At 34.0% G+C, this 26102-nt stretch overlaps 2 protein-coding genes across 4 annotated transcripts; both read left to right on the top strand.

The window, feature by feature from the left end:
- Nucleotides 1-5086: 5086 nt before the first annotated feature.
- Nucleotides 5087-8065, top strand: LOC142983405 (uncharacterized). The gene is made up of 4 exons (XM_076130241.1): nt 5087-5179; nt 6245-6418; nt 7401-7563; nt 7986-8065. Exons 1-4 carry the CDS (start codon nt 5087-5089, stop codon nt 8063-8065), a joined length of 510 nt encoding a protein of 169 aa, XP_075986356.1.
- Nucleotides 8066-8588: 523 nt separating this feature from the next.
- LOC142983683 (uncharacterized) lies at nt 8589-20272 on the top strand. 3 transcript variants are annotated; one of them, XR_012960105.1, is made up of 5 exons: nt 8589-8906; nt 10090-10236; nt 10721-10880; nt 13264-13409; nt 15125-15186. XR_012960105.1 is itself a non-coding variant. In XM_076130675.1 (5 exons), exons 1-5 carry the CDS (start codon nt 13395-13397, stop codon nt 19864-19866), a joined length of 483 nt encoding a protein of 160 aa, XP_075986790.1. In that variant the 5' UTR covers nt 13203-13394; the 3' UTR covers nt 19867-20272. The 3 variants fall into 3 exon arrangements, 2 of the variants coding, with proteins under 2 accessions (XP_075986790.1, XP_075986789.1); XM_076130675.1 differs by lacking the exons at nt 8589-8906; nt 10090-10236; nt 10721-10880 and adding exons at nt 15599-15723; nt 15900-16074; nt 19799-20272 and having other exon boundaries at nt 13203-13409; nt 15125-15224; XM_076130674.1 differs by lacking the exons at nt 8589-8906; nt 10090-10236; nt 10721-10880; nt 13264-13409 and adding exons at nt 13737-13926; nt 15599-15723; nt 15900-16074; nt 19799-20269 and having other exon boundaries at nt 15125-15224.
- Nucleotides 20273-26102: the final 5830 nt, after the last annotated feature.

Genomic DNA, 26102 nt, shown 5'->3' with positions numbered 1-26102 from the left:
TAATCCTCCCCGATGTATCAAGAATCAAACCTAACATCTGAAGATCGGCAGTCCCATTCCAATCAGTAAATCAATTATCAAGCCTCCATTACGTATCTACCCTATTCGCTTTCCCTCACAAATAAAATATTCAACAAAATAAAATATAATAACAAAAAGTATGTTACATAATACATGAAGTTCATTGGAGCGCGGTGGTCCATACTTCAGTATCCTTAGCGTCGCGCCGGAGGTTCGACGCCGGAAATGAACGCCCGAGGCGTCCGGGGACAACGACTAACTCCGCTCAAAGTAGAATGACCATGAGTTACGAGATTGTGGATATTTTTACACGAAAAATATCCACAAAATCGTAACTCGTGCAGTGGTTTAGGTCGCCACGCCGCTACCATTGCGTCGGGAGGTCGTAAGCTTGATTCGCACACGGAACATTAATTTGTGCGATCTAAAAATAATTGTTTCGAGTCTGGTTGTACTTTGATTCGCGATGGTGGTTTCGTAAGAATCGTGCATGGTGCACAACTCGTTTTCACTTTTACAAGGTACAAACGATGGATACAAAGTACAACCAGACGCGAACAACTATTCGTGGTTTGCACAAACAATCGTTCAGTATAAGAATCGAACTCACAACCTCCCGACGGTGCAGCGTGGCGCCCTTAATAACTACGCTACTCATGCAGTCAAATTTGTGAAATAATAGATTGCAGGCCGGACCTGAAAGTGCAAAAAACGCTTAAGAGATAAAAGGTCTACATACTAACAAAATTATCTCGAAATGTAACTACAAACATCATGGTCACATTACAAAGTAGAGTATGAACGTCGCCGTTCCTCGTCGCGGCGGATTACGTTTGATTTATCTTTGTTTTTGAGATCACTACCTACTTCTACACTTGTACACGCTTAGAGAATGTTCTGACATGTCATCATGAACTGGGGATTAGCTTTTAGTTTGAGTTTAACTTTATGAAAGAGAGATTTGAAAAGAGTACTAGAATATGTAAGCTTTGCTTGTGTGTGATGAATTCTGAAAGTATTAATTCGATTAATAAGACTTTTCTATTTTTACAAAGTTCTATTATTTATGTCTGTTCAGTATTAAGGAGAAGCAATAAGATTATGGAAAATAGAAACGACAGGAGTAGAAGCTAGACTATAACCAAAAATTGTTGTTTATTAACAATTATTGTTAGTTGTATTCTAATTGTTATTCCATTTATTTATGTATTCTAAAGTAATATCTACTATAGTTAAGCAACCAGACCACAACCACTGAAATAGTGATAGAGGTATCGTCAAATAGGACGCTATGGCATATCTATGACAGATAATTTTCCATAGAAACAGTATGTATTGATCCGAACCCGATAACTAATTGTACATCACTACAATACAATATCAGTCACATGTAAAACACTTCTCACCAAATAATTCATCACACAATCAGACGTCAAATAATAGATACTGGAGGCCTACTATCGTTAGCCGAAACGAAATATTGCAAACCAACAAAATTTTATATATATATATATTTTTTTTTCATTTTATATTTAAACTTTATCTATTGATATCATGAAATGGTTTATCTAAGCAATCACCTTTTTAGTATCAGTAGGGGGATTAAAACCTCGCCAATAGTTAAATTTTTCATAGTTTAGTATGTATGAATATTTGACACTTGCTAAAATGTTAAAAGAAAATATTGTATTGAAACTTTGCATGAGATGTTTAAACGTGTTAATTAATGCTAATCTCTTTTCACCGTGCCAGCTTCGTGGTAAGGCGAGGGTCTGACAGGCATCAGCAGTGTGAAAATAATATGGAGTACTATTCATTCTGTTCTGATTTTGCATACGTATAGGGGACCTCATGCACCAAGCAATAACAAACCAAGAAGCGGTAGAACGAGATTTCTTTTGAACACAGGGGTTATTTTAAAATGGAAAGAAATGTTTAAGGTGAATTACACTATTTGAAATGCTACAATTTTATAAATAGCAATATTTAGTGCCTAGAACCGGAAAACTAAACTTGTCGCTAGCTTTTTTGCGAGACTCATTACTTATTTTTGTAATGAAATTAATTCCAAATTTTCCTAAAGTACGGTAAAGGGAATTTTGGTAAGCAACTTTGGAAGGTGCCGTAGGAAAAAAGTAGACCCCCAATTCAATCAATACAAACCTTGAACTATTAACAAGTACAAAATTCATGGGCCATCGATCAGTGACGTCATACAGTTCTCAGAACACAATTCTTTCAATCTGTTCCGAGAACGTGAACTTTACTCGACTGGTAACGGCTAAACTTTTGTCTTCGTTCGATGAAATACTAATGAGTTGTCGACGCCAAGTGAAAAATTCTACTTAAATGTCTGCAGTTTAAGTGATAAAATTGTCGTTGCTTTCATTTTTTATCCTATTATTTAGTTACTAGCTGACTCGCGCAACTACGCTTGCGTCACATAAGAGAATGGGTCAAAATGTTCCCCGTTTTTGTAACTTTTTTTACTGGTGCTCTGCTCCTGTTGGTCGTAGCGTGATGATATATAACCTACAGCCTTCCTCGATAAATAGGCTTTCTAACACTCAAAACAAACAAACTCTTCAGCTTTATAATATTAGTAGGTATAGATACGAGGTTCTCTGAGTATCATGACTGATATTTAATTAAATAAAACTGGCAATGTGATGGGTTTGTCTGATATTTTATGCATTATTTTTATAGGGTAATACGCGTGAGTTTATACACTTATTATATCGGTTAATGAATTTCTGAGAAATAAAGAAATCAAATAATAAGAGCGATCATATAAATGTGATATTTTTATTAGAGAACCGTATTTTTTTTGTTTTACAATTAGTTTTATACTTAGAAATATTTCAAATCAAAGCTTAGCATTTAAATTAATTATATTATCTTTTTTAAGTCTAGACTGTTATTCAAAAAACTTTGCATTTATCAAGTTCAATAAACGGCAAATCTGTTAGTATAAACAGTTATTTTGCAAACCAGACTATTGATAAGATCTAAACTGCATTTATTCAGCGAAGTATTCAGCAGAATTGACACAAGATATTGTTTATTTATTGCTTAAAACTACGCCTTTTATCATCTATACTAATATTATAAAGCTGAAGAGTTTGTTTGTTTGATTGTTTGTTTGTTTGTTTAATATCAGGAACTACTGGTCCAATTTTAAAAATTCTTTCAGTGTTAGATAGTCCATTTATCGAGAAAGTCTATAGGCTACATTTCATCACACTACGACCAATAGGAGCAGAGTAGCAATAAAAAATGTTACAAAAACGGGGAAAATTTTGACCCATTCTATCTTATGTGACGCAAGCGAAGTTGCGCGACTCAGCTAGTGAAACTATAAAATATTTATATGTATTTTGTGCACAAGTAATTTTAAACAAAAAGTTTTTGCTCTATACCGACTTCATGTTTTAAAAGCTATTTTTTTTCAGTAATGTGACGAAATTTACTTAAAGAAAAAGTTCGTTCAGAATAATTTCGTGCGTCCAGATTCATGAACTTTGGAACTAACAACCATATAAGTATACTTTCTTAGTGCACAAGAGATCTATGAGTGACAACTATGCATGGCTGATGTGGCTACGAAATTATTTTAATCGCAAATTTTATTGTGGTTTTCCTTTTTGTGAAGTCAGAAAATACCTATAATATTTGTTAAATTTTACTTTAAATTCCCAGAGCGCCAACATTTTTTCCTCTATCATCGAAGAAGCTTAAAGTTATATAAGTTATTAAGTATTTAACATCGTTACTATAAAAGTTTTGCTGTCACAATAATCTAGTTGCGACACGACGCTGTCGTCAAAAGTGCTTCTGAAAATATTGATTCAATTTTAAAAATGAAAAACTGGGATTACCTTCTCTTTTGTTGGAAGCCAAATTTTTTTGTTCAAATTGAAGTTGTTACTGATTTGATTTTCTTTGATTTTTCTAAAATTAAAACTCAATAATAAGAAAAGTTTGGCTCTGTGGCGCAGTCGGCGGTGTACCCGACTGTTGATCACAAAGTTTCGGGTTTAATTCCGAGTTCGGGCAAAAGTACTTAATAGTCTTTTCGAAATTATATTAGATTTTTTCTCAATTGAAGCCTACAGTTAGGTAAATGGCAAAAGGCTTGCCCCTTGTACTAGTACAATGTTAGTCTAGACTAACATTGTAAATAGTGAAAAGTGGGAGTATTTCGTGCACCTCTGCATACTAATCCGGGTAAACCAGGCTTGATATTATATATGTATATAAAAACCTTAGCATTACATGATTCTCTTCACTACGGGAAGTTACAAACTTCGACTAACTGAAACATTTCAGGCAAAACATACCTTTGCACGATAAACTCTGGCCATCGATCCTTTAAATGGAAAGGTAATTGTACATTTTACGGTTCATTGCTCAATGTATCATGGTGGACGTAGATGATTCACTTTGGATAAATAGATTGAGAATATTGAGGGCACGAGATGGCCAAATCATTGGACCAAGTTAAGTTACGTTATCTCGGCTTGGAAGTGGATGGGTGATCATACGTAATAACCTTCTTTTAATGAACTAAAATGTGTATAATTGTATAATATTCTATATGGAGCTGATATTTTTTGTAGCTACATGTCCGAAGCTGAACGTATTTAAAAAACATTTATTATTATTCTTTTGTCGTAATTTACAATTTATCACCTTTCTCCACCTAGAAGTTGACACGTTTCTATTTACATTATTCATTCTCCTTTGTCTTAAAAACACAAACAATTTACCTTGACATCTGTATCGGGAATATTCGGAAGCAATATCTAAGATTATCTTGAATCGGCCTTGTTCTACAAGAGAGGACCCTCATCAGCCACACTCTACAGACAGGTGACAATACAAACTACATACACACACAATAATATATTTCTTTTTCCCCATCTCTCTGTCAAATTTGTTTCCACGCAGATATTCTGTCAAAATTTTACCAAAGCAATTAAAATTTCTGTAAAATGTAATAAATAAACGGTTTTTCTATAACATATTTAGTTGTTCAAAAAGAGAAGTTTAATAAATTGTCAAAATGAAGTGGATGGATAAGTTGCCGACAGTTATAAGCTGTTGCTTTTGCTGTTTCCTTAGAGCTGGTACCGTGATGATAGCCGTATTCTCTTTTGTAAGTACCTTATAACTACAGTCAACCTGGATAACTTTGAATCATTTGGGTAACATTGATAGTGGGAATTTTAACTAGTTTCGATTATTACAATTGATAAAAGTTTGCAAAACTAAAATAAACCTTTATCAATTGTGTTGCTTTCATATGAAAAAATAATCGAATCTAGTTCATATTCCCACTGTCAATGTTACCCAAATGATTCAAAGTTACCCAAATTGACCTTATCGTTCTTGGATATTCTTTTATTTCAATGGCTGGTTCTATAAAAACGACCTTAAAGTGCTATTTCAGTGAAAGTAAATGTCATAACCTGGTAAATCCTTTCAAGACCTTGCTGTCACAATAAATAGAGTTAAATGTTATCAGAAGTAAACTCATTGAAATAATTTTTAATTTTGAAAAGCTATAAAACTTGAACACCCTAACAAAACTGGTGAGACTGAAAAATAAACCATAAAAATCTTTTCGAGTGTTAAAATTGAATGTATATTGGCTGTAAATTCTTGAGGATTTCAATTTTATTTAACGGGTACCTTTAAAATGGCGAATGCAGTAACATAGCATTATACTGGAGGTATAATGTGTCTAGACGGTGTTCTCTTGTATAAAAGGGGAGTATTTTTCACTGTTTTGTTGCAATGAATTTTATTTTAAAGTCTGCAGTGTTGAGATAAACGTTTGGGTGGAATTTTTGAAGTTATTAGCTAGATTTTTTCTTAAAGCGTTTATTGCCAAAGCAAATTTTAAAGGACAGAAATACACATGCGAGAAGTATTCTAATATATGTTATTCCGAGTTGGTAAAAAGTGTATTGTCTTGGATATTTTGTTTTCATTCAGGCATTCTTCTAGAGTATATAATATAAAAAAATGATTTATTATAGCGATGCGGTTTACAAATATGTCCATATAAGAACTTACTTAACTTAGAACATATTTTGAGTCTACTTCAGATTATAATCCTACCTTACCTGAATTATTCTATCTGCGAGATTTGAAGGTCATTCAACCAATTATTCTTTTGAAGCAATTTGAAATGGTTCAATTTTATTACTTCTCCCAGATAATCGGCATCCTCTTCGCTCCAAACGTGTCCCACTCGCATGGCTTCTGGGACCTGAACCCGGTGCTGTCCAACTACAGTTCAATGACCGAGATGACGGCGCAGATGACGCTCGGTATCGCGTCCATCATGCTCTGTGTTGTCAGCGTGTTGTTGTTGATTGGAGCTTGTTGTGTGAGTCACTAATCTTTATATATATAATTCTTCTGTAAGTGTGTATGTCACTGAACATCTCTTAAACGACTGGACCGATTTTGATGATTTTTTTCGTGTGTGTTCAAGGGGATCTGAGAATGGTTTAGACTCACAATTTTGTCCGCTGGACAGTGTTTTTTTATTTAATTTTTATGGCAAAACAACGTTTGCCGGGTCAGCTAGTAGTCTACTAAAGATCGTCGCACATAAGCCAACTCAAACCCGAGTGCACTCTAACTCAAACTATGGTATTCAAATGTAAGCTTTATGTTGTGCCGCATAAGAGCACCGGCAAACAACAGTGGAACACTTGTTTAATTTCTAGTGCCTAGCGTGTTAGAATCCTCACATCGACCATAAGCACAGCAGTTTGGCGATTTAGAAAAACAGGGGCCCTTCCCCTTTTTTTCTAAATCGCCACTAATGATTCTTACTAATTATACTTTCATTATTATATTATTTTATTTAACTAATTATACTTTCGTCCACTAATGATTCTTTTTAATTCTGTTCCTTACACTGGTTATGCTAGCCTGTGTTATCCCTCTCATAAGCAAGGGTCCGTTTCCATGATCCTCATTTTTCTAGATCTTTTGAAATCGTGGTCAAATCTTTCCTGACATGGGGCACTCAAACTTCTTTCTCATCGTATGGTTAGTGGTCAACCTAGTGTCAAGTGTCAGTGTTCAAGCCGCCCGAAGGCCTTTGACGTGGCTTAACGACTGTTATATTAATTGACAACAACCGAGACCGACTTTTTACGTGCCCTCCGAAGCACGGAGATGCTCAATTCAAATACCACTATGCGGTCACCCATCTATAGATTGACCGCGCCTAATGGTTACTTAACCTACAGATCGTTTACCGACCTGTGGGGCACAACTGGCTTCGAGCGACTAAAACTGCAGGAAACCTTTTGCAACAGAATCGAAGAAATTAACATTTTTTATTTATATTGCAGAACATACCGATACTAATAGAGATATACCAGTGGGGAGCGATAGTGTACAGCGGCACCGTGATCCTCATGTTCCTCATACTGTCCATATTCTGCTTCTTCGTGCACACCAACTGTTACCTCGCGGGCGGCGTGCTCTGTATCATGATACTGTGTTATGTTCTTTGTGAGTATAGCTTTATTTACTTTTTCTAAAGTTCATTAAATTAACCTGCTTTTGCTTATTTAAAAGACGGCCGATTGACGGTGTTCTTTTAGATCCACGTAATAATTTCAAACTCTGAAGTGAATAAGTCGTTACATCAAGACTATACAAGTACTATTTCTTCCATGACCTACAGGCATTCAAATAGGCCTTTTTTTACTGTGTTTATCCATTTTTATGCCCTTATATGTCTACATAAGAAAATCAATCACCTGTTTTAAATGTATTGAGACAAATACATGTGCTAGTCAAGCACTGATCTGAACATTATTTTGTCCTTGTGCTTCATAAACTTAAAAGATCTTTCACGTTTTATTTATTATCTAATTTATTTGTTTAGAGGTATTATCTATCTGTCTTTTAAATATGTGTTCTTGTTCCAGTGACTGCGTACTTCGTAATAGTGACGAACAGTCTTCGGCTGTCGGTGCAGTTCTTGTCCAGCAGTAACTTGGTGATATGATGGAGTTGTGATCTGATGATGTACTTGCAACGTCTACTGTTCTATGTCGATGTGTAAATAAAATTGTGAAATTGAAGACATTTTTATTTTAGTTTATATTAAATAAATTAAACCCATTACTGTCCTACATCTGGGCAAGGGTCTCCCGTAATAAGGGAGTGGTTAGGCCTTGAGTCCACCACGCTGGCCAAGTGCGGGTTGGGGACTACTTTTCATTATTTGATTGAAATTAAAAGCATACATTCCTAAGCGTTTTCAGGCCTCGCATGCTTATTTCTGTATCCTGTCCCTTATTTAAGACACGTAAAGCTTTTCGTTTTATTTCAGGCATGCATTTTAGTTACCTTTTTCCCATCAAAATAACTTCAAGTGCTTATTACTATTTTAAATTCATATAACAAAGCTACACCTAGTTATTTGTTCAAACCTATTTGGTAAAGAGCCAAAATAACTTTTTTACAAAATATAAATGTCAAATGTTTGCATGACAATTTTGACGTTCACTGATAAGTTTTGATAAGAATTGTATACAAACAATTACTGAAATTATACACAAACTAGATCAATTTATATTATTCTCTTAATGTCCTGTAGATTAGCGGAATTACCAAGTGAATCACTTGAACATAATAGTTAATATTTATTAAAACTGCTCTAAGGACATAAGTTTAATACATCGTATTTTCAAAATGTTTAGTTAATGTCGAATATTTTGTATAAATTACGGATTCTTATGTAAGGGCTTTTGAAAATGTGTCTACATCGCCTGCCGAGGTTGAAGACTTGTTTCAGATGTCTACGTCTTAATGTAGGAGTGGTGATTATCAGTGTTGTTGCACTGGTAAGTAAAAATTACTATTCTTAGTATCACTTACTTCACTCGTTTGAGCTGATCATCGGCGTTCTTAAGAGAGCTTAAAAAATAATTGTTGAAAGTTAAGTCGAAATTATTGTATAAAAAACTTTTAGAAGTCTTCAATGCTGAGACGTGACTTTAAGACAACAGTTTTAGGAGTAGTTTTTTTACAAAACGTCCTCTCTATACTGTTTTCACTGTATTTTTTAAATGCTTATTCCTAACAGCAAAATTTTATTACTTTTGTATTTTTATTACTTTATCATAACTTGTATATTACATAACAATTATGTTTATATGTGATATAGAAAAAAGTTTTCTAAGAGAAGGCATTTTTTAGTAGGTAACCCTTTAGAACATTTTTTTCAAAAACACCTAATGTATTAACTAGCTAACTTAACCATAAAACTACCTTACAAAACCAACCGTATCCTGCCTACCTAAACAAACCTCCTCACAATCTTAATAATAACAAGTGATATGTCAAGTTTTGAGGATAAAACCTTTGGGAGAGGGTCCCGGACCCACGGGACCTCGCGACCTGAACCTTCATCAAGTGCCACTCATAACGATGAGTGACAACTGAATTACTGTTTACTCTCTGAAGGTTTCAGCATGAAGTTGTGTGGGTTATTTACATGGTGCATGGGTGTATACAAATTAGTGTTGTTACGGTTAGATTATGAAAAAGGGATTAAAGTTTCTTTAGGGATTTATTAGGCATTTTAATTTTCGATTTTTTTATTCCATTGCCAAAACCTAATGACAAATTATATCTAGGATACCAATGGAACGACGATAATAGTCTGGCCACTTAGTAAAGAGCGTAAAATAACTTTCATAATCATCTATAATTTATTAACTACTATTAATTTGGTCTACCCGTTCATGACCTACCCCTTTATGACCCCACTAAATGCGTAGGCAATACTGAATGTCCACGACAATAACCTATAGATCGTTTACTGACCAGTGACCGCAAATGGCTATGAGGATTTTTCTTGGACACTAACTAAGTTGCCAACAATCCATACGATAAAAAACAGATTATCTTCTGTCTCTCTTTCTTGCTATTTTGTATATAAATATGTTGCTGAGGTCGGGTTTTCTTATTTTTCTCCCTTTATCTAGTAGTTGATTTAAATAATTTAAAAGCCACATATTTCAGATAGTATCAACAACATTGTTCGCGAACGTCAAGTACTTGGTGTGGGCGGACAAGAACGAGAGGTACCTGCTGTGGTTCGCGAGCAATATGACGATATGGATGATCACTACGTTGTTCCTTATCGCTGGATGGTCCAGTTTGGTTAAGGTGTGCTTTAGAACATTTTATATGACCTTTAGCTTGTTTAGAAGTGTGTTTAGTATACTTTGTTTAGCGGATTATATCGCTTTCGCTCTCAATATTCTTATATTCAAACTATTAAAAAAATGAGATAGTTTGTCTTTTTATCTGTTGCGCTTGCGCACAGTGAAATTGCGGTCCGATTTTCAAGTTTAGCATGAAGATGTCAAAAACCATGAAAATAGTCTTTAAAAGGCTGAAGTATGAAATCAAAGTTTGTACAAAATCTGAACTGCTTTGAAAAAATGATTTATTTTTTAATTGTTAACTATTGCAAAGACTTGTTTAGTTTCTACTGCACGTATACCTCCTCCTAAGCCAGTTTTAATGCTACTAAAAGTTTTTGCGTGTACGCATCATCTTCATATTAATTATCAGAATTTACTCACAATCCTGGTATGATTTTCGTATTCATCTTTCAGATTTATTTTAAAAAAAAAAAAACTTTCAGATACGTTGCCGCAACTTTCTCCTGCAGTTCTACATATGGGTGACACTGTTGATCCTGGCGTCACACGTGTGTTTCTGCATAGTGTACACGTGTCACTGTCTCGACAGATGCTTTACATCCGCCATGTTGCATGTGGCTGCTTGTGTTGTCACGCTTTTTGGTATACATAATTCAACTCAGTTGTGCGCGCGGCCCTATGTGTGGGTAAACCTTGTACATATTACAGTGACTTTGTGTGCGTGACAAAAGGTACAGTCGGGTACAAATACAAATACAGTATTTACGGGTTATACACGGGTTCTTAAAAAAAACAATAATTTGCTAATTCAAGGTTTATTATTCTGAATCGCTACTTGAAAAAACGAATGATGAATTTTCGGATTCGCTGCTGTCACCTAAGTTAATTATGAATTAACAAAATGTCATAAATTCTGACTCCATGTCAAAATGTCTAAGGTATTCTTCTTCTTTCTTTTGTACATGTCGACAAGTATTACCCCACATCCCTTCATCAATTTGATTCAAACGTTAATTTATTAGTTTCATTATTCCCGTCACATTTTGGTCGATATTATGCGAAGCAATATAATTTTTTAAAATTCCCCACACATTTTCTATGGGGTTAAGTTCAGGATGATATGGTGGCAGTCGAAGAACTTTTATGCCATATGGCTGCAGCATGTCGTCAATCTTGTAACAGATATGGTTTTCTTTATTTTTTTTAATCAAATCATACAGTTCAATTTTTTTCATATCTTGATTAAAAGCTATATTTTTTTCTGTCAGCCATCTCTGCATTTCTATTTTTTTGGAATTAGAATTTGGAGCTCTGTCATTTTGAACATTATGGTATGAGGCATTATCAAGCACAACCACAGAGTTAGGTGGAAGATTCGGTACTAGACGTTCTTTTAGCCACTTTTCATAGTTTTCTGCGTTCATGTTTGAATGGTAATCACCGGAAACACTGTTTGCTTTGTATGTCAATAGTGCGTTAGGTACAAAACCTTGTTCTGAACCAGCATGCACAATGATAATTCTTTGCCCTTTCGACAGGTTTCTCTTTAAAGTTGGTCCATCTTTATTACCCCATCCTTTGTTTTGCACATGATTAGTTAAGATATAGCTCTCATCTGTATATACGATACACCGATTTTCTTGACGATATCTAAGTAAGTTGTTCAGGTAAGAAAATCGTAGTTTTTGGATGTCATGCCGCTCTATAATAACACGTCTGTTATCCACAGTTTTTCGCCATTTGTATCCCAACTTTACCAAGCTGTACGCAGAGTCGAAATACTTCCCTCATAATTAAGTTTCTCTTGAAATATTCTTTTCAACTTTAGCAAGGTAGGTAACTCGCGATATTCTAAATGGTAATTTTGAATAGTGGAACGTATAACATCAACGTTAAAGTTGTCTAATTCTAACTTCTTTAAACGTTTTTTACGGTCTTTATGCGGAGATTTAAATTTAGAGTCAGATTCCTTTCCTTCAGCCAATATATTAGTTATTGTTCTCTCTGATACCCCCACTGCCACTGCTGTTCTTTTCCGTACGCTATTTAAATGTTCACTTAGTTTCGATATTAAAATTGGACTTGCACTGTAAACTGGATCACTTACTAGTTCCAATATATCTCTCGCATCTTTTTTCAAAAAATCGTATACCTTAGCAATGGTTTCTCGAGTCTAAAACAATAATACGTAAACATCAACAAGGACATAATTTTTCTTATATAGAATCATAATAAATATAAATTATATCTAAATTTAAAACTAACAAATATTTACCTGACTCCTTAAACACTTTCTCCGTGAAGAACTGGACATTTTTGTAACGACTGTACCCGTAAGAAAAAGCGTTATGGACACGTCTTGCTCGGACGACGACTGGCGCGTCACTGTCACACAAATGACAGTTGTATATTTACAAGCGCACGCACACAAAGTGCCGCGCGCACAACTGAGTTGATATAACTATAAATACTTATACCTTACTGCAGCAATTATCATAATATTAACTTTCAAATAGAAAAGGTGTAAATCCTTCGTATTTGTAAGTATTTTGTAGTTCTTGGCAGGCATTTTGTAATCAAATCCCAGTACTCTTTAGTAAGAAGTTAAGAACGATAAAAGAAACGTTAGAGTAGAATAACAGGTCCCTAAACCCCACTTTACTACCGTGATCGTTTATTTAAAAAGGAGTTTAAGTCAGCAGTGGTATAATTAAGTTATACTTACATACATAACATCACGCCTGTTATATACATGGTATATAGGCATAGGAAAAGGTGTATGAAATTCGTCCACGTATCGCGTGGTAACATTGTTAGATCCATGTAGTAGGGGGTGAGCATATTGCCATTTACCAGGCACGTTACCAATTCCGGGGTACCGTTGAGAAATATTCTGACATAAATAAGAAAAGACCAATACTTGTACTTTGCCCTTGAGAATGGAACCTTAGACCTCATGATCATTAGTCGAATACACTACCAACTGCACCACAGAGATAGTGTATATTAACATTTTATATTTCAGTGTTCGCGTATTTCTTACTAGTTGTGAACAGTTTTCGGCTTGTTGTATCATAATGAACGTAAACTTGAAAAGAAGTGCTGTTGATTGGCTGAAAGTTAAAACTTTGTCTTGAAGTTGGCCTTAATTGCTGAATGGCTTTTACTGGGGTAAGAGTTTAATAAATATATTTTTCAAAGTAAATTTGTCGTTTTTCTCTGGATAAAAATGCATTCAGTTGTGATTTGAGCTCAAATTATAGTACGATTAGTAGTATTACTTTATAAACATTTTTGTAGTATTTTTGCTCTATGCCATAGATTTTTATACAGTTAAATTCGTTGTTTGTTTTCGTTGTAATATGCGGAGTTATTAGTTAGAGATTGATATTTTTTTACAATTTATTTTGGCCCTATTTAAATTCTAGGTCATTTATATTAGGTGATTGTTGACCTCATTTTGCAATCAACCGTTTTTGTCTTTGCTTCGCTCATTGACAACTTGAGATTGTCAATTTGTAAACAAATTCCTTGTCACGATGTTAATTAAATAATTAAAAAATGTTATATTAATTGTAAATGTTAAATAAAAACCTAAATCATGTGTGAGATATTCCCTGAAGTTCAAGTGTGTTGTGTTTGCATAACTTTGAGGATTGGCCTTCTTCTTATAGCTATATTAACCATAGTGAGTTATCTTTACGTTTTTTTCAAGTCGCGTAAACAAAATATTTATATAAAATATATAAAAATATAAGAAAATTACAGTATTATGCTTATTTATTACTGCGTGCTTATGTGTCGTCTGATTTATAATTTTATGTTGAATATGATTTATGCGCAACGGAGACACCGGTCCTTGGGATAATTGTTTTGTTGGTGGAAAATTTGTATTTTTTGTTAAGTGTGTAATTAATTCAAGGCCTTACCTTAAAACAAAGTTACGTGAGTTAGTATAAGTTGAGTTATTTTAAAATAGTCTCAAAAATATTTCCAGTTTATGAAATACGCAGAATCATTTCACCACTTCTGAATATCCATGATAGAATTTGGACAGTTGTTTTCATACGTACAATTATGTTGTCACTTTATTTAACGGATATGTTTATCTGACACTTATATTTTTAATCTGTGAAACTGGCCCGTTTTATTCCAACTTCATTCTTTGTGCGACAAACCGAGCCACAGGATTAGGCCGACAAACTCAGTAAAAGTAGACTATAGCTATCTTCTTGTACAAATTGCTTCCACCCCAAATAGTATCCATACCAGTAGTACCATTTTGAGTTCCAAGAGAAAAAGTAATACAGAAGTAAAAATTATCAGGGATTCACATTAAACTGTATCTGATATTTAACCAACGGTTGATAAACCCAGCATTTTCAACCCAACAGTGTTCAAATTCAGCAAAAATGTTACCTTTATTTCATACGTATACAACAATGTAATGTATAATATCTACATCCTCACGTATGACATTTGAGCCAGATGTTACCGTGTCCCTCGATGCGATCACGCTAATGTTTATATCATACTAGTGTCGTTATTTTGCTTGCATTTTGACTTGGATGTGTAATGTAAAGAACATTTATTCGTTACCAAAATAAGCTGAATTCTGAAGTATTTCGTGTCGTATTTTGTATATTTTAACAATTTCTTTAGTAATTAGTGTATCTTAACTGATGTGTAATAATGTGAATAATTAATTATACACATAAAGGCTTTGTTTCACTGGAACCAAATACCTACATGATTATCAGCTGGTTGCCTTTTTTGTAGTTTTTTTATGTTCCATCTGACAACATTAAATTATTCTTACTGCGTGTATAGTTTTAGTTTTAGTGATAATGATAAAGGATTGTTTTCAACACAATTTTGTATTTCAGACGACAGGATGTGCGTCTCTATGCGCATTGGAGTCAATGTCAAAGGTTGGCTTCAAACATGATGCACAACTCATCACTAAAATGATTGCTGAAACTAAAAGTTAGTACACCAATACTATAATATAAAATTTTATCTATAATACCTAACGGAACATAGTTTCAAAGTATACTTTGGCTTAAGGATTCCCCAATATCCCTAAGAGGTATTCTGTTTTCTATGCCTAAGAGCTTTGTAGCATGCCAAGGCATAGTTTTGGACAGTGTGTGCTTGCATGTATTTATAGCGAAGGATCTTTTTATTGCTTTTGCCGATAATGGCCGGCGCGCCATCAGTTAGAAGAAAACTAACTGATACATGCTAAATCTCATCCCCTATTTCACCGACTTAGGGGATGACTTTTCAAAACAATGTTGATACTGGGTCTTTACCATGTCTTTTCTCAAAATAGGTTCAGGGTTTTATTTTTGTTACAGCTGACTTTAGAGGTATAATAAAGACACTCGTGGACTACTTGCCAAATATTCTGGAGTGGGCTATTATTGTGATATCAATGCTGTTCATAGTATCTGGATTGTTTCTACTTCTGGGTGATTTGATTGTAAGTGTAGAATTAATTTTATCCCTGCTAAAAAATATGAAAGGAAAAATATAAACTTAATAAAGTTATATCTACGCTCTAAAAATGTGGTGTACATCACTAAAATTCTGGGTGGGTTTAAAACTCTATACGTCACTCTAGTGGTCAGGTGAAAAATATACCTGTATTTATTACAGAATGAAGAAGGTTTCGTGCAGTTGTTCGTGTGGTTGATGCTGATAGCCATAGCGCTGGGGTACCTGGTGATAGCTGGTCTCGGCTACGACTGTTCCGCCTCCAAGTTCTGTATACTACGTGTGGACTGGGTGTCTATCGCGTTCACTCTCACTGCTTACTTCTTTTATTTGTCTAGTAAGTATATAACATTTGTTAAATTATAATAATAATTAATTAATATTTAATGACAACTCACACACGGTCATATGATTCGAAACTAAGCAGAGCTTGTGCTGGTAACCAGACAACTGATAAAGATACTTGTATACTTCTGAATACATAATATGCTTAGATAAATTTACAACCGGGCTTAGAGCAAACACTCGTGCTTATCGACTAGAAAATCTTTACAGGTCTAGAGGTTTGAGACTACAAACGGTTTTTTTTTGTAAAACCTACTTTCTTGTTGTTTCTTAAAAATAACCAGTGGAAACATTTTTTCCCAATTTCCTACAGTAAAATAATGCGTTTTTGTATCGCTTTCTTTATTTCATCACATCTGACGATGTTCTTAGACGATATCGATATACACTGTTAGTTATTACTACACGGATATTCTGTTAATGCAATATAATACCGGTGGGACGGTAGACTACCGACTAAAGCTCAGGCGTAAGATCGACGGTTTGTGCACTATTCTAGACACGGAAGTTTAAAGCCTTTATATCCCGAAGGCTCCCTAAGATCCCAACTGTAAAACCCCGAGTAAGAGAAAATTTTTAAATACAAGCTTTACAATTTTTTTCCCCGGACTAGGATTTAAACTCGAGACTCAAACTTGCTTCACATTTACTAGTACAAGATTCTTACATACATACATATTCTTAGTGCTTCTACACGTATATTGAATGACATCAATATCGCAACCGTGCTCGTTTTCATATGAATGTATATTAAAATCTACACCTCACGATATTAACTGGGACACTGTTTCTCAACATAGCCTTATTTTCTTTTACACAGAATTTTCTTTTCATAGATAACAAAATAATATCACCCATTACACTATCATATAAATAAACCTTATAAAAAAAAACATGTTATAGGTATAGAGGATTTCAACTTTCCTAACAAGTTCGTCAGCTTCTGTCCTCTAAAATGATGTGCAAAAAGCTTTACAAAATGTTCTTACTGTATAGAATTTGCTGCACAATGATTACAACAAAACAGCTCAATTTAGAGAAGTCAAAGTTTCATATATTTGAAACGGCAAGACTAAATTAAAGCTAACACGTCGGCAGCAGTCCACACCAAGTCTCTCTCTGTGGTTGAGCAAGACCAGATTGACTAATCATAACTTTTAAACTCTCGCGTTGCATGTTTAATGTATAATAGAATACGGGAATTAACGCGAACACGCATTTTACCTTAAAATGCCTAACGTTTCGGCGCAAGTTGCACTCGCCGTGGTCGCAGGCTGATTGGCTGAGAAGACTAATGCCCGGCTTCCATTAAGCGGTAGTTTATTTATTCAAACTGTCATGATTATATGATCAAACGCTATTATTAAAAAGATAAACTACCGTTAAGTGTACCTACCTCAGAAACCGTTAGAAAGTTTTGTTTGGACAACCGTCTACCTAACACCCTGTATAACAGAAAATACTTAAATACTCCAGTTACGAAAGATTGAGAACCAGTCTCTAAGTAATCTTAGGATATTGTGTGCCGGCAGGTAATACTGTGGAAATTGTTACTTTTTTAGTCAACCTACATAATTTTATCGGTAGGGATGATATTTTTAGACTTATTAATTTATTTTTAATCTTGTTAAGTTTTATCGGCTACAAGATATATTTTAAGAAAAAAATATACTGAATTATTTAAATTTTCATTTTTTTCCTTTATTGGGTCAGTGGGTCAATCACCTTTGTTTGAAACCCAGATCAAGCCAAAAGCCAAACAAATAAAATAAAAAAAAACCCTGAAAATAAAATTCAGAGCCTTTATCTATACTAATATTATAAAGCTGAAGAGTTTGTTTGTTTGTTTGTTTGTTTGTTTGTTTATTTGTTTGAACGCGCTAATCTCAGGAACTACTTTCTTTCAGTGTTAGATAGTCCATTTATCGAGGAAGGTTATAGGCTATATATCATTACGCTACGACCAATAGGAGCAGAGTAGCAATAAAAAATGTTACAAAAACGGGGAAAATGTTGACTCATTCTCTCTTATATGACGCAAGCGAAGTTGCGCGCGTTAGCTAGTTTTTTATAAAATTCTAGTCTACAACTGCCATAATTGGATATTCATTAAAAATATTTATCATATTAATACTTAATGATTTGTATTTACAATCCAAAAAATCTAGACATCAAAAAACCCTAAATAACTCACGAACCCTGTATTAAACCCGAAAATAAACCCTACCTTAGTATCGCTTAGTACAACAGGCTATATGAAAATACCTCGACTTGGTACATAAACACCAGGTCTGAAGGCAGAGTAAGCCACACACATACATACATACATACAAACATACATAGCGACGGAGCATATTGCTACACAAATGTACCGGATATTGTCTTTTATGCTAGGCTAAGAGCTAGGACGTTGATTATGGTGCTAATTTGCAATTTTGTTGTGAGTATTTTTCTTGTAACTTGGTTGGCTTGCATGATAGGTTGGTTGTTCATTTAAATGCATTTTATTTGTCGGTTAAGTGTTGGTAGTAAAACTTTAACATTAATTTTATTTTGTAAATCGCTAAAAATGTCGTAAAGTTGACGGTTTAATATTAAGTTTTACTACGAACTAAAATATCAATGCTATATTTTTTTACAAAATGCATTCATACACTCATTTAGACGTTCATAAGCAAAATATTTTGTAAAATATCAAATATACGAGAGCAACCAAGAAAATTGATTACAAATGCTGCTTACAAAAACCAAGCTCTTAGACTATTCCACGTATTGAAGTTCTAAATCCGGGCGGAACTTTTGCATTAAATTAGCCGGCCGAGGGTAGAAAGTCCATTTTTTAGCCAAATCCCACCCAAGTTCTAATTGAAATAGGATTTTACCAACACGCCGCGTGTAACTGTATGAGTTTTTGTGGATGAAACAATAATTTAATTAAAACGTTTCTGTTTTTGTTTTGTTGTTAATTAGGGAACTTTTAAACTTTTGATTCGTATAATTATTATTCGAATAGAGAAATGAACGATTCAAGTTATTTACTTTGAATTGCTCATATACTTGTGTTCTACTTATATTTCTATTATATATCTACGTATGTGTCAGCGAAGAACAAGATGCGACGGTTTTTCGTATCATTATATACTCGTATTATAAAACATAGTCCCTCGACGCGTTTGTCCATCTGTCAGTCAACGAATAACAACATTCGTTAAGCCATGTCAAAAACCTTTCGGGCGCTTGAACATCTTTGACACTAGGTTTACCACTAACCATATGATAAGAAGAAAAAGTCAAGGAATTTTCATGCGCTATTTCACTAATAGATATATTAATTTCCGAGAAAAGTACCTGTGTAAGGAATATCCAGGGCAAAGCTAAATACGGCCACTAGTTTTAACATTTATTCTACCGGTTTCGCCGCAGTCGTATCGCGTCCCGGTAACACAAAAAGAAAGAATGCCTGTCTCCGCGGCGCATTGGTTCAGCCGCTACCATTGCGTCGGGAGGTCGGGGTTTCGATTCCCACACGGGACAATTATATTATTTGTGCGATCCAAAAATAATTGTTTCGGGTGTGGTTGTACTTAGTGTCCGTTGTTTGTATGTTTTGTAAAAGTCTCTGCAGCACAAGACAAATTGTTAGTGCAGGAGTTGTTTTTAAAAAATATTCGTTCAACTATTATGTTTCTAAATAATTGTATTTTTGTTTGTTACAGTGTGGATCTACTTCATATCAGTAGCAAACAGTTTCGTCTTAAACGGAGATACGCCAGAAGAATATTGAAAATTAGTACTAACACCATGAAATTATGCTGGACATTTTATTATTAGTTTATTCTTGTCACATTTAGACGCCCTGGAAAGTTTTGAATGCGTTTAGAAGTGCATGTTGTAAATCACGATTTTCATTAAGTCATGAATTTCGAATATTCTTTCTTTCTTTTGTCGTAAATGGCTTAGGAGTTTCGATACTTTTTTCGGTCAAAATTGTGTTTTTTATATACGGTAATCATGTTGATGTCTTCAGATTTTTATTGAGCTTTACAATGTTACGTTTTAAGTGATTTTTGTTTTTAATATATTTTAATTCTATTGATGAAATGTTTTGTTATTAAACAAGCCTTTTGCCCCAAAGTTCACCTGTGTAGAAGTATATCCCATTAAGAAAAGTGTCCTGTTAATAGATATCATGAAGATATTAATACGCCGAATTCCATCCCAATTTATTACCATTCACATACAAAAAGCGACGCGTACAATTCCTTTCAGATGTTATTTAATTTTAAGACATGACTGCCTCCGTGGCGCAGTGGATTAGGTCGCCACGCCGATACCACTGTGTCGGGAGGTCGTGGGTTCGATTCCCACACGGAGCAATTATTTGTGCGATCCACAAATAATTGTTTCGGGTCTGTTTGTGCTTTGTGTCCGTTGTTTGTATGTTTGTAAAAGTTCCCGCGACACAAGAGCAATTCTTAGTGCGGGAGTTGTCCATTCAAAAAAAAAAGTACATAAAACAAGACAAAGGCTGCAAATTAAGCCATTTAAAAAGTCTGTATGTTAGCTAAAACGTAAGATTATAAAATGATGTGTACTGAGCAAGAACGATGTTAGGCGATGTGGAGCTCGACGAGAACATTTTAATTGCTGCTGTCTGTCCTTTAATATAGTCTAAGTGATATCTGTGGCTAGGAAGTTAGCGTTTTTATGTACTTATTAAATTTAGACATTTTTGAAACAGTGTAAACTTTAGGTAAAGTATAAGCTTTCGATACTGGAATTTGGAGGTGGCTGCAACAGTGCAACGTGATACTGAATATGAGGTAAGAGTCCCAAACAATTTTTTTTTGTTTTTCTGTTTGATCTGAGCGGGGTGATAATTTCGTAATGGTTTTATATGTTTGTAAGAGTAGTGTATATAATTTTCAATATTATTGTTTGACTGATTGGTGAATTAGCGTAGCATTTTCTAAGCAATAGTATTCTTAAGTAGGCTCCGAAAAGTAGTCAGTCGATTTCAAAATTTGAAGAAAAGAAATTAGATCATAGGGGTTTTTTGCGTCATATAAACACAGGTTGTCATTTAAACGGTTGTTTGATGTAAGAACCACGACTTCCACTTGGCTGCGAAAATCTTAATTCTTTCATAATAGCTATTACCTACTAACTACTACTTTTTAAAATCAATTCCGTTGTTTTAATAGCCACAGAATCCCCAACACTTAAGTATAAGTAACGGGCAGGACTAAGCTGTTTCGTTTTATGTCTCGCTCTTTTAAGTGCTGTTTAGAGTAGACACTAAGTTTTTGCACAAAGGGTAAGAAAAAACATTGTCAAACCTGTTTTGGTCAAAGAAAGTGGAAAGGAAAGGTTACTTAGGTCTTTATACTACTTTTTAGACTGAATTTAACGTGTAAGCTTTTAAATAGTTTAGTGTTTCAGTCTGGGCAGTCCACGAAAATCATATAAATATTTCTTTATAACATGATGCCTGCTATACCCGCAGGTGTAGGTACAGATGTGTGAAATACACCCAATCATTTCGCCGTTTGCCATATCGTCTTAGGAAGGGAAGGCCTTAAAAGATTGTCTATTGCCATTTACTGGGTACGGGTATGAATTAGGGAATATTTTTAAATAAACTAGAAAGTTATGGATCCTTCGTTAAAAAGTCTACAATTTAAAACAACAGTTGTCTAAGTAATTCGTTTTTGAAGACAAATTCATCACCTATCTAGTTCATAACATAGGATAGGACTCATTAACCTTAGAAGTAGGTATTTCACTAGTATCTTTATTACAAAACCTAAGCTCATAAAAATAAACACTACCATTTTCCTACAAAAGAGTAATTTGAGAGCCTATTCTGGACTATACATTGTCTTATATTAGTATAGTAAATCTATGTTAGAGTCCATGTGTCTGGGAACACTCTGTATATCCCATTTACGTATCTTAACCGTAGGAAGTTAGATGTACATAAATCTTAGCGGCCCATTCATTAAACTGGAAACGAGAGGATATAGTGGGGTATATACCTTTTAGAGAGCACGATACGATTTGGACACGATTGTTTGAATGTTGTTGAGAGATCGTTACGGCGTGCATGACTGTATTAAACATACATGTGTGATCATAACTTTTAAACTTTCGCGTTGCATGTTTAATGTATAATATAATAGAATACGGGAATTAACGCGAACACGCATTTTACCATCGCGAGTGCAATCTGCGCGGAAACGTTAGGCATTTTGTGGTAAAATGCGTGTTCGCGTTAATTCCCGTATTCTTTTTTTTTTTTTTTAAAGACATCTCCCGCACTAAGAATTGCTCTTGTGTCGCGGGGACTTTTACAAACATACAAACAACGGACACAAAGCACAACCAGACCCGAAGCAATTATTTGTGGATCGCACAAATAATTGCTCCGTGTGGGAATCGAACCCACGACCTCCCGTTGCAGTGGTATCGGCGTGGCGACCTAAACCACTGCGCCACGGAGGCAGTCAAATTCTATTATATTATGTGTGTAAAATATTTACTATTAAAGATATTTGACATTCTAACAGTATTAAGTTGTTTTTACAATACGAGTAGTCTAGCAATGGAAAAGGCGAATAAAATTGATGTAAAATAATTTTAAACACGTGAAGGGTTTGGTTTTTTGTTTTATTTAAGTTTGATATTGGTAAAATAAAAATTATCGGTAGCGCTATGCACTATACCAATTGATACACAATATTTACTTACCTAGGTACTTTGTTTTTTAACTAAAGGAATCTGAGTGCGTAAAAGTACAGCATGCGTTACCAAAGCATGAGAAGTTAATTTCTTAGTTGACTTCTTGGTTTTTACTGTTTAAGTGTATAATAATACTGGCTGACCCGCGCAACTTCGCTTGCGTCACATAGAAGAGAATGGGTCATAATTTTCCCCGTTTTTGTAACATTTTTTACTGTTACTCTGCTCCTATTGGTCTTAGCGTGATGATAAGAATTTTTCAAATAAAATCAGTATTTACTGAGATTAGCACGTTCAAACAAACAAACAATTAAACAAACAAACTCTTGAGCTTTATAATATTAGTATAGATTATTTTTTACATACATTAGTGACCAAAAAAGTCAAGTCAAAGTAGTAAATTGTGTACTAGTCGTAGAATCTAAAACTGTCGTCTAAAGTGTACAAATCCGTCAGTACTCGGTGCTCAAGATAAGTTTATCTTAGCGCAAGATCTCGCAAATTGTGGCTATTTCTGCTCTATTACATAGTCCATTGTACCTCTATACAGTCTATATATATGTAGATGTACAAGTTTAAATAACTAATAACTCATTGTGGGAAGTTTTGACGTGGTTATTTATTGACTAGTAGTTTCGCTCGAAGTTTTGAAGTGCAATATGTCATTTTCGTGAAGTAATGTATAATGTATGTATTATTACAGCCTTATGTCTTTTTATGTATTATGCTTGTTATTTTGTGTTCGGCTCATGCTTTGCTTGTGCTCGGCTATCATAGCGCAGACCGAGCTTTATGTTTGTGTTGTTCTGTAATGTCCTGTTTTCTTTTTTCGGGAACTATTTGACTATACATATATTAAACGAGTGTTTTATTATCTGTTATTATCAATTTTGTGTTCGTTTTTAACTTTGTGTTAAAGTTGTTTAAGCTTCCCAAATATACTTGACGTGGCCTGGCCACGGGTACCTTGTTCTCCGAAGTACAATGACGCTTAGCTCAAATATAAGCGAAAAACGATCTATGAAATGTCTTCACCAAAGATTGATTTTGATCCTTAATGTTCACTGACTAATGAGTATCACTGATTATGAACTCAATATTATCTCATAAAATACATTAATATCATCTACAAATGATCTCAATATTCTGAAATACGCAAAAGACACTGTAATACATTTAAATAAGGCATTGACTTTTCTAACAACTACTTCAGAAACCTAACACTTTGCATTTTAATACACTGTTTAGTGATCTAGTAAAGCCTTCAAAGGATAAAAGAAAAATACTCGAAATATCAAAAATATTAAATTACTACACCTGAAAGGTCATAACACTTTCAAAAAGTCTTTGAAAACAAATTTTCGAGAACGAAATTCGTAATTTTAATATTGAAATATAGTAGAGGTACATCCCAATGGAATTTGAACGAGCTGCACAGACACGCAACTATAAAATTTAGGGGTACATTATTTATTGTAAGTCCAACTTTTCAACTAGCTGACTACGCGGTTTCACTCGCATTTAATGTGGTATAAAGAGACGTAAAAAGAGAATCTAAGGGCGACGCGGCTTAAGTCATACAATGTGGTAAAAAGAGACTGAGAATAAGCGTCGTATAACCTAACTGATAGGTAAGTGTGCTGCAAATATATAAAAAGAACTTTTTCCTAATATTTCGTTGAGTTAGCTATCTGATATTTATTCAGAAGGGCTAGAAATGGACCTTGAACTAAGACTTAGAAAAAAAGCAGCGTATATCAGATTTATCACCGTGTAAACTAATTAAAATCAGTTCAGCGGTTTAGCATTGTAAGCGTAACTGACAGACAGACTTTTGTATTCATAATATTTTATAATACTATGTATTCTTACAATAAAATTCAAGGGTAAATCATTCATTGTTAGACTCCGAGTCTAAAATTATATTTTATTGCAATCTTGGATTTGAATTGTTAATTTCAAATTCGATTTTGGGTTTGGTTGCGTTGCTTCATATTTTGTAACTTGCTATTGCTATTATAATTTCATCTGCATGGGTATCAGGAGATCGTGAAAAGACAATTTTGTTCTAAAATTGAGCTATAAAACTTATTTACGACAAGAGATACGTAATTAATTGTTTTTGCTAGACTATGAACATATAACGATTGAAAATTAAAAGTTAGGGTGCCTAATTTTTTTACCCGACGTTTCGTGCATAGTCGAATGCATGCATTATCGAATGCATAGACTGTGGTTACGGGCTGACTGATGCGGTTACCTACCTTTAATTTCCAATCGCATTTAAGATCCGTTACATTATAATTATTATGTGTACAATTCGCGAGAATTTAAAATCGTTAACATAAAATATGACGATATCAACAATGTTAAAAGTTACGCATTTTAAGGGTATTTTAAGAAAGTATCGCAAAATCCAAATTGAGAAATCCTTCTTTTGAGGTCGGTTAAAAGAACTACAGACATTTTGTAAGGATAGAGTTTTATTAGGTTGAAACTATCACCACTGGATTTTTTACATCATTGATAACAATAGTAAGTTTCAGGCGTTTGCTTTTTTACATCAATGGGATCTTAGAAATATATCTCTTGCATTAATGTAAGTAACTTAATGTTGTTGTATGTCGATAAAACATTGAGAATGCTTTTATGTTTTATATGCAAGCTGTTTTATAGGTGCGTCAATGTAAAAGTTTCATAGAGGATATAAAGGTATTAAGTCACTGTTTTGTTGCTGTAAATTGTAAAGAAACTATATAATCCAATACCGGGATATGTTGCTTTTATCGACTTCATTTCGAGAAATATTATTACATTTGTAGTGAAATTATTAAATTGTGAACTTACAGTATAGTTTTAATTATTATATGGCTACCTGTCTCAGAATATATACGTATGAGATGTCAATGTCGATTAAAAATAGGCTTCATGAACAAATATTGCTGTAAAATAAATTACATTCATTAATATAATAACATTGTTAGTACTGAATAATATATTATAATCTATGTACCTCATAAAATATAAATTGGTTCGCGTAAGATATCTAAAATACGCAGTATATACTAGAAGTCTCACAAATTTAAAATTGATGTTACAAGTCACTATTATCAGGAGTAATGTCGCATAAAAGTGTCGCAATTTAAATCGCTATCTTTTGGCGCAGTTTACCTAGTTTGTTGCCAACCGTCATGGTGAGATTGCACCTTTATATCACAGTGTAATTTAGTCCAGTGTATTAGTTTTAAACAAAATACATTTTAATTATTAAATTAATAT

The sequence above is a fragment of the Anticarsia gemmatalis genome, chromosome 24 (assembly GCF_050436995.1).
Source record: "Anticarsia gemmatalis isolate Benzon Research Colony breed Stoneville strain chromosome 24, ilAntGemm2 primary, whole genome shotgun sequence".
Lineage (NCBI taxonomy): Eukaryota > Metazoa > Arthropoda > Insecta > Lepidoptera > Erebidae > Anticarsia > Anticarsia gemmatalis.
The sequence above is the reverse complement of the archived record's forward strand: the minus strand, read 5'-3'. Positions and strand labels throughout refer to the sequence as shown.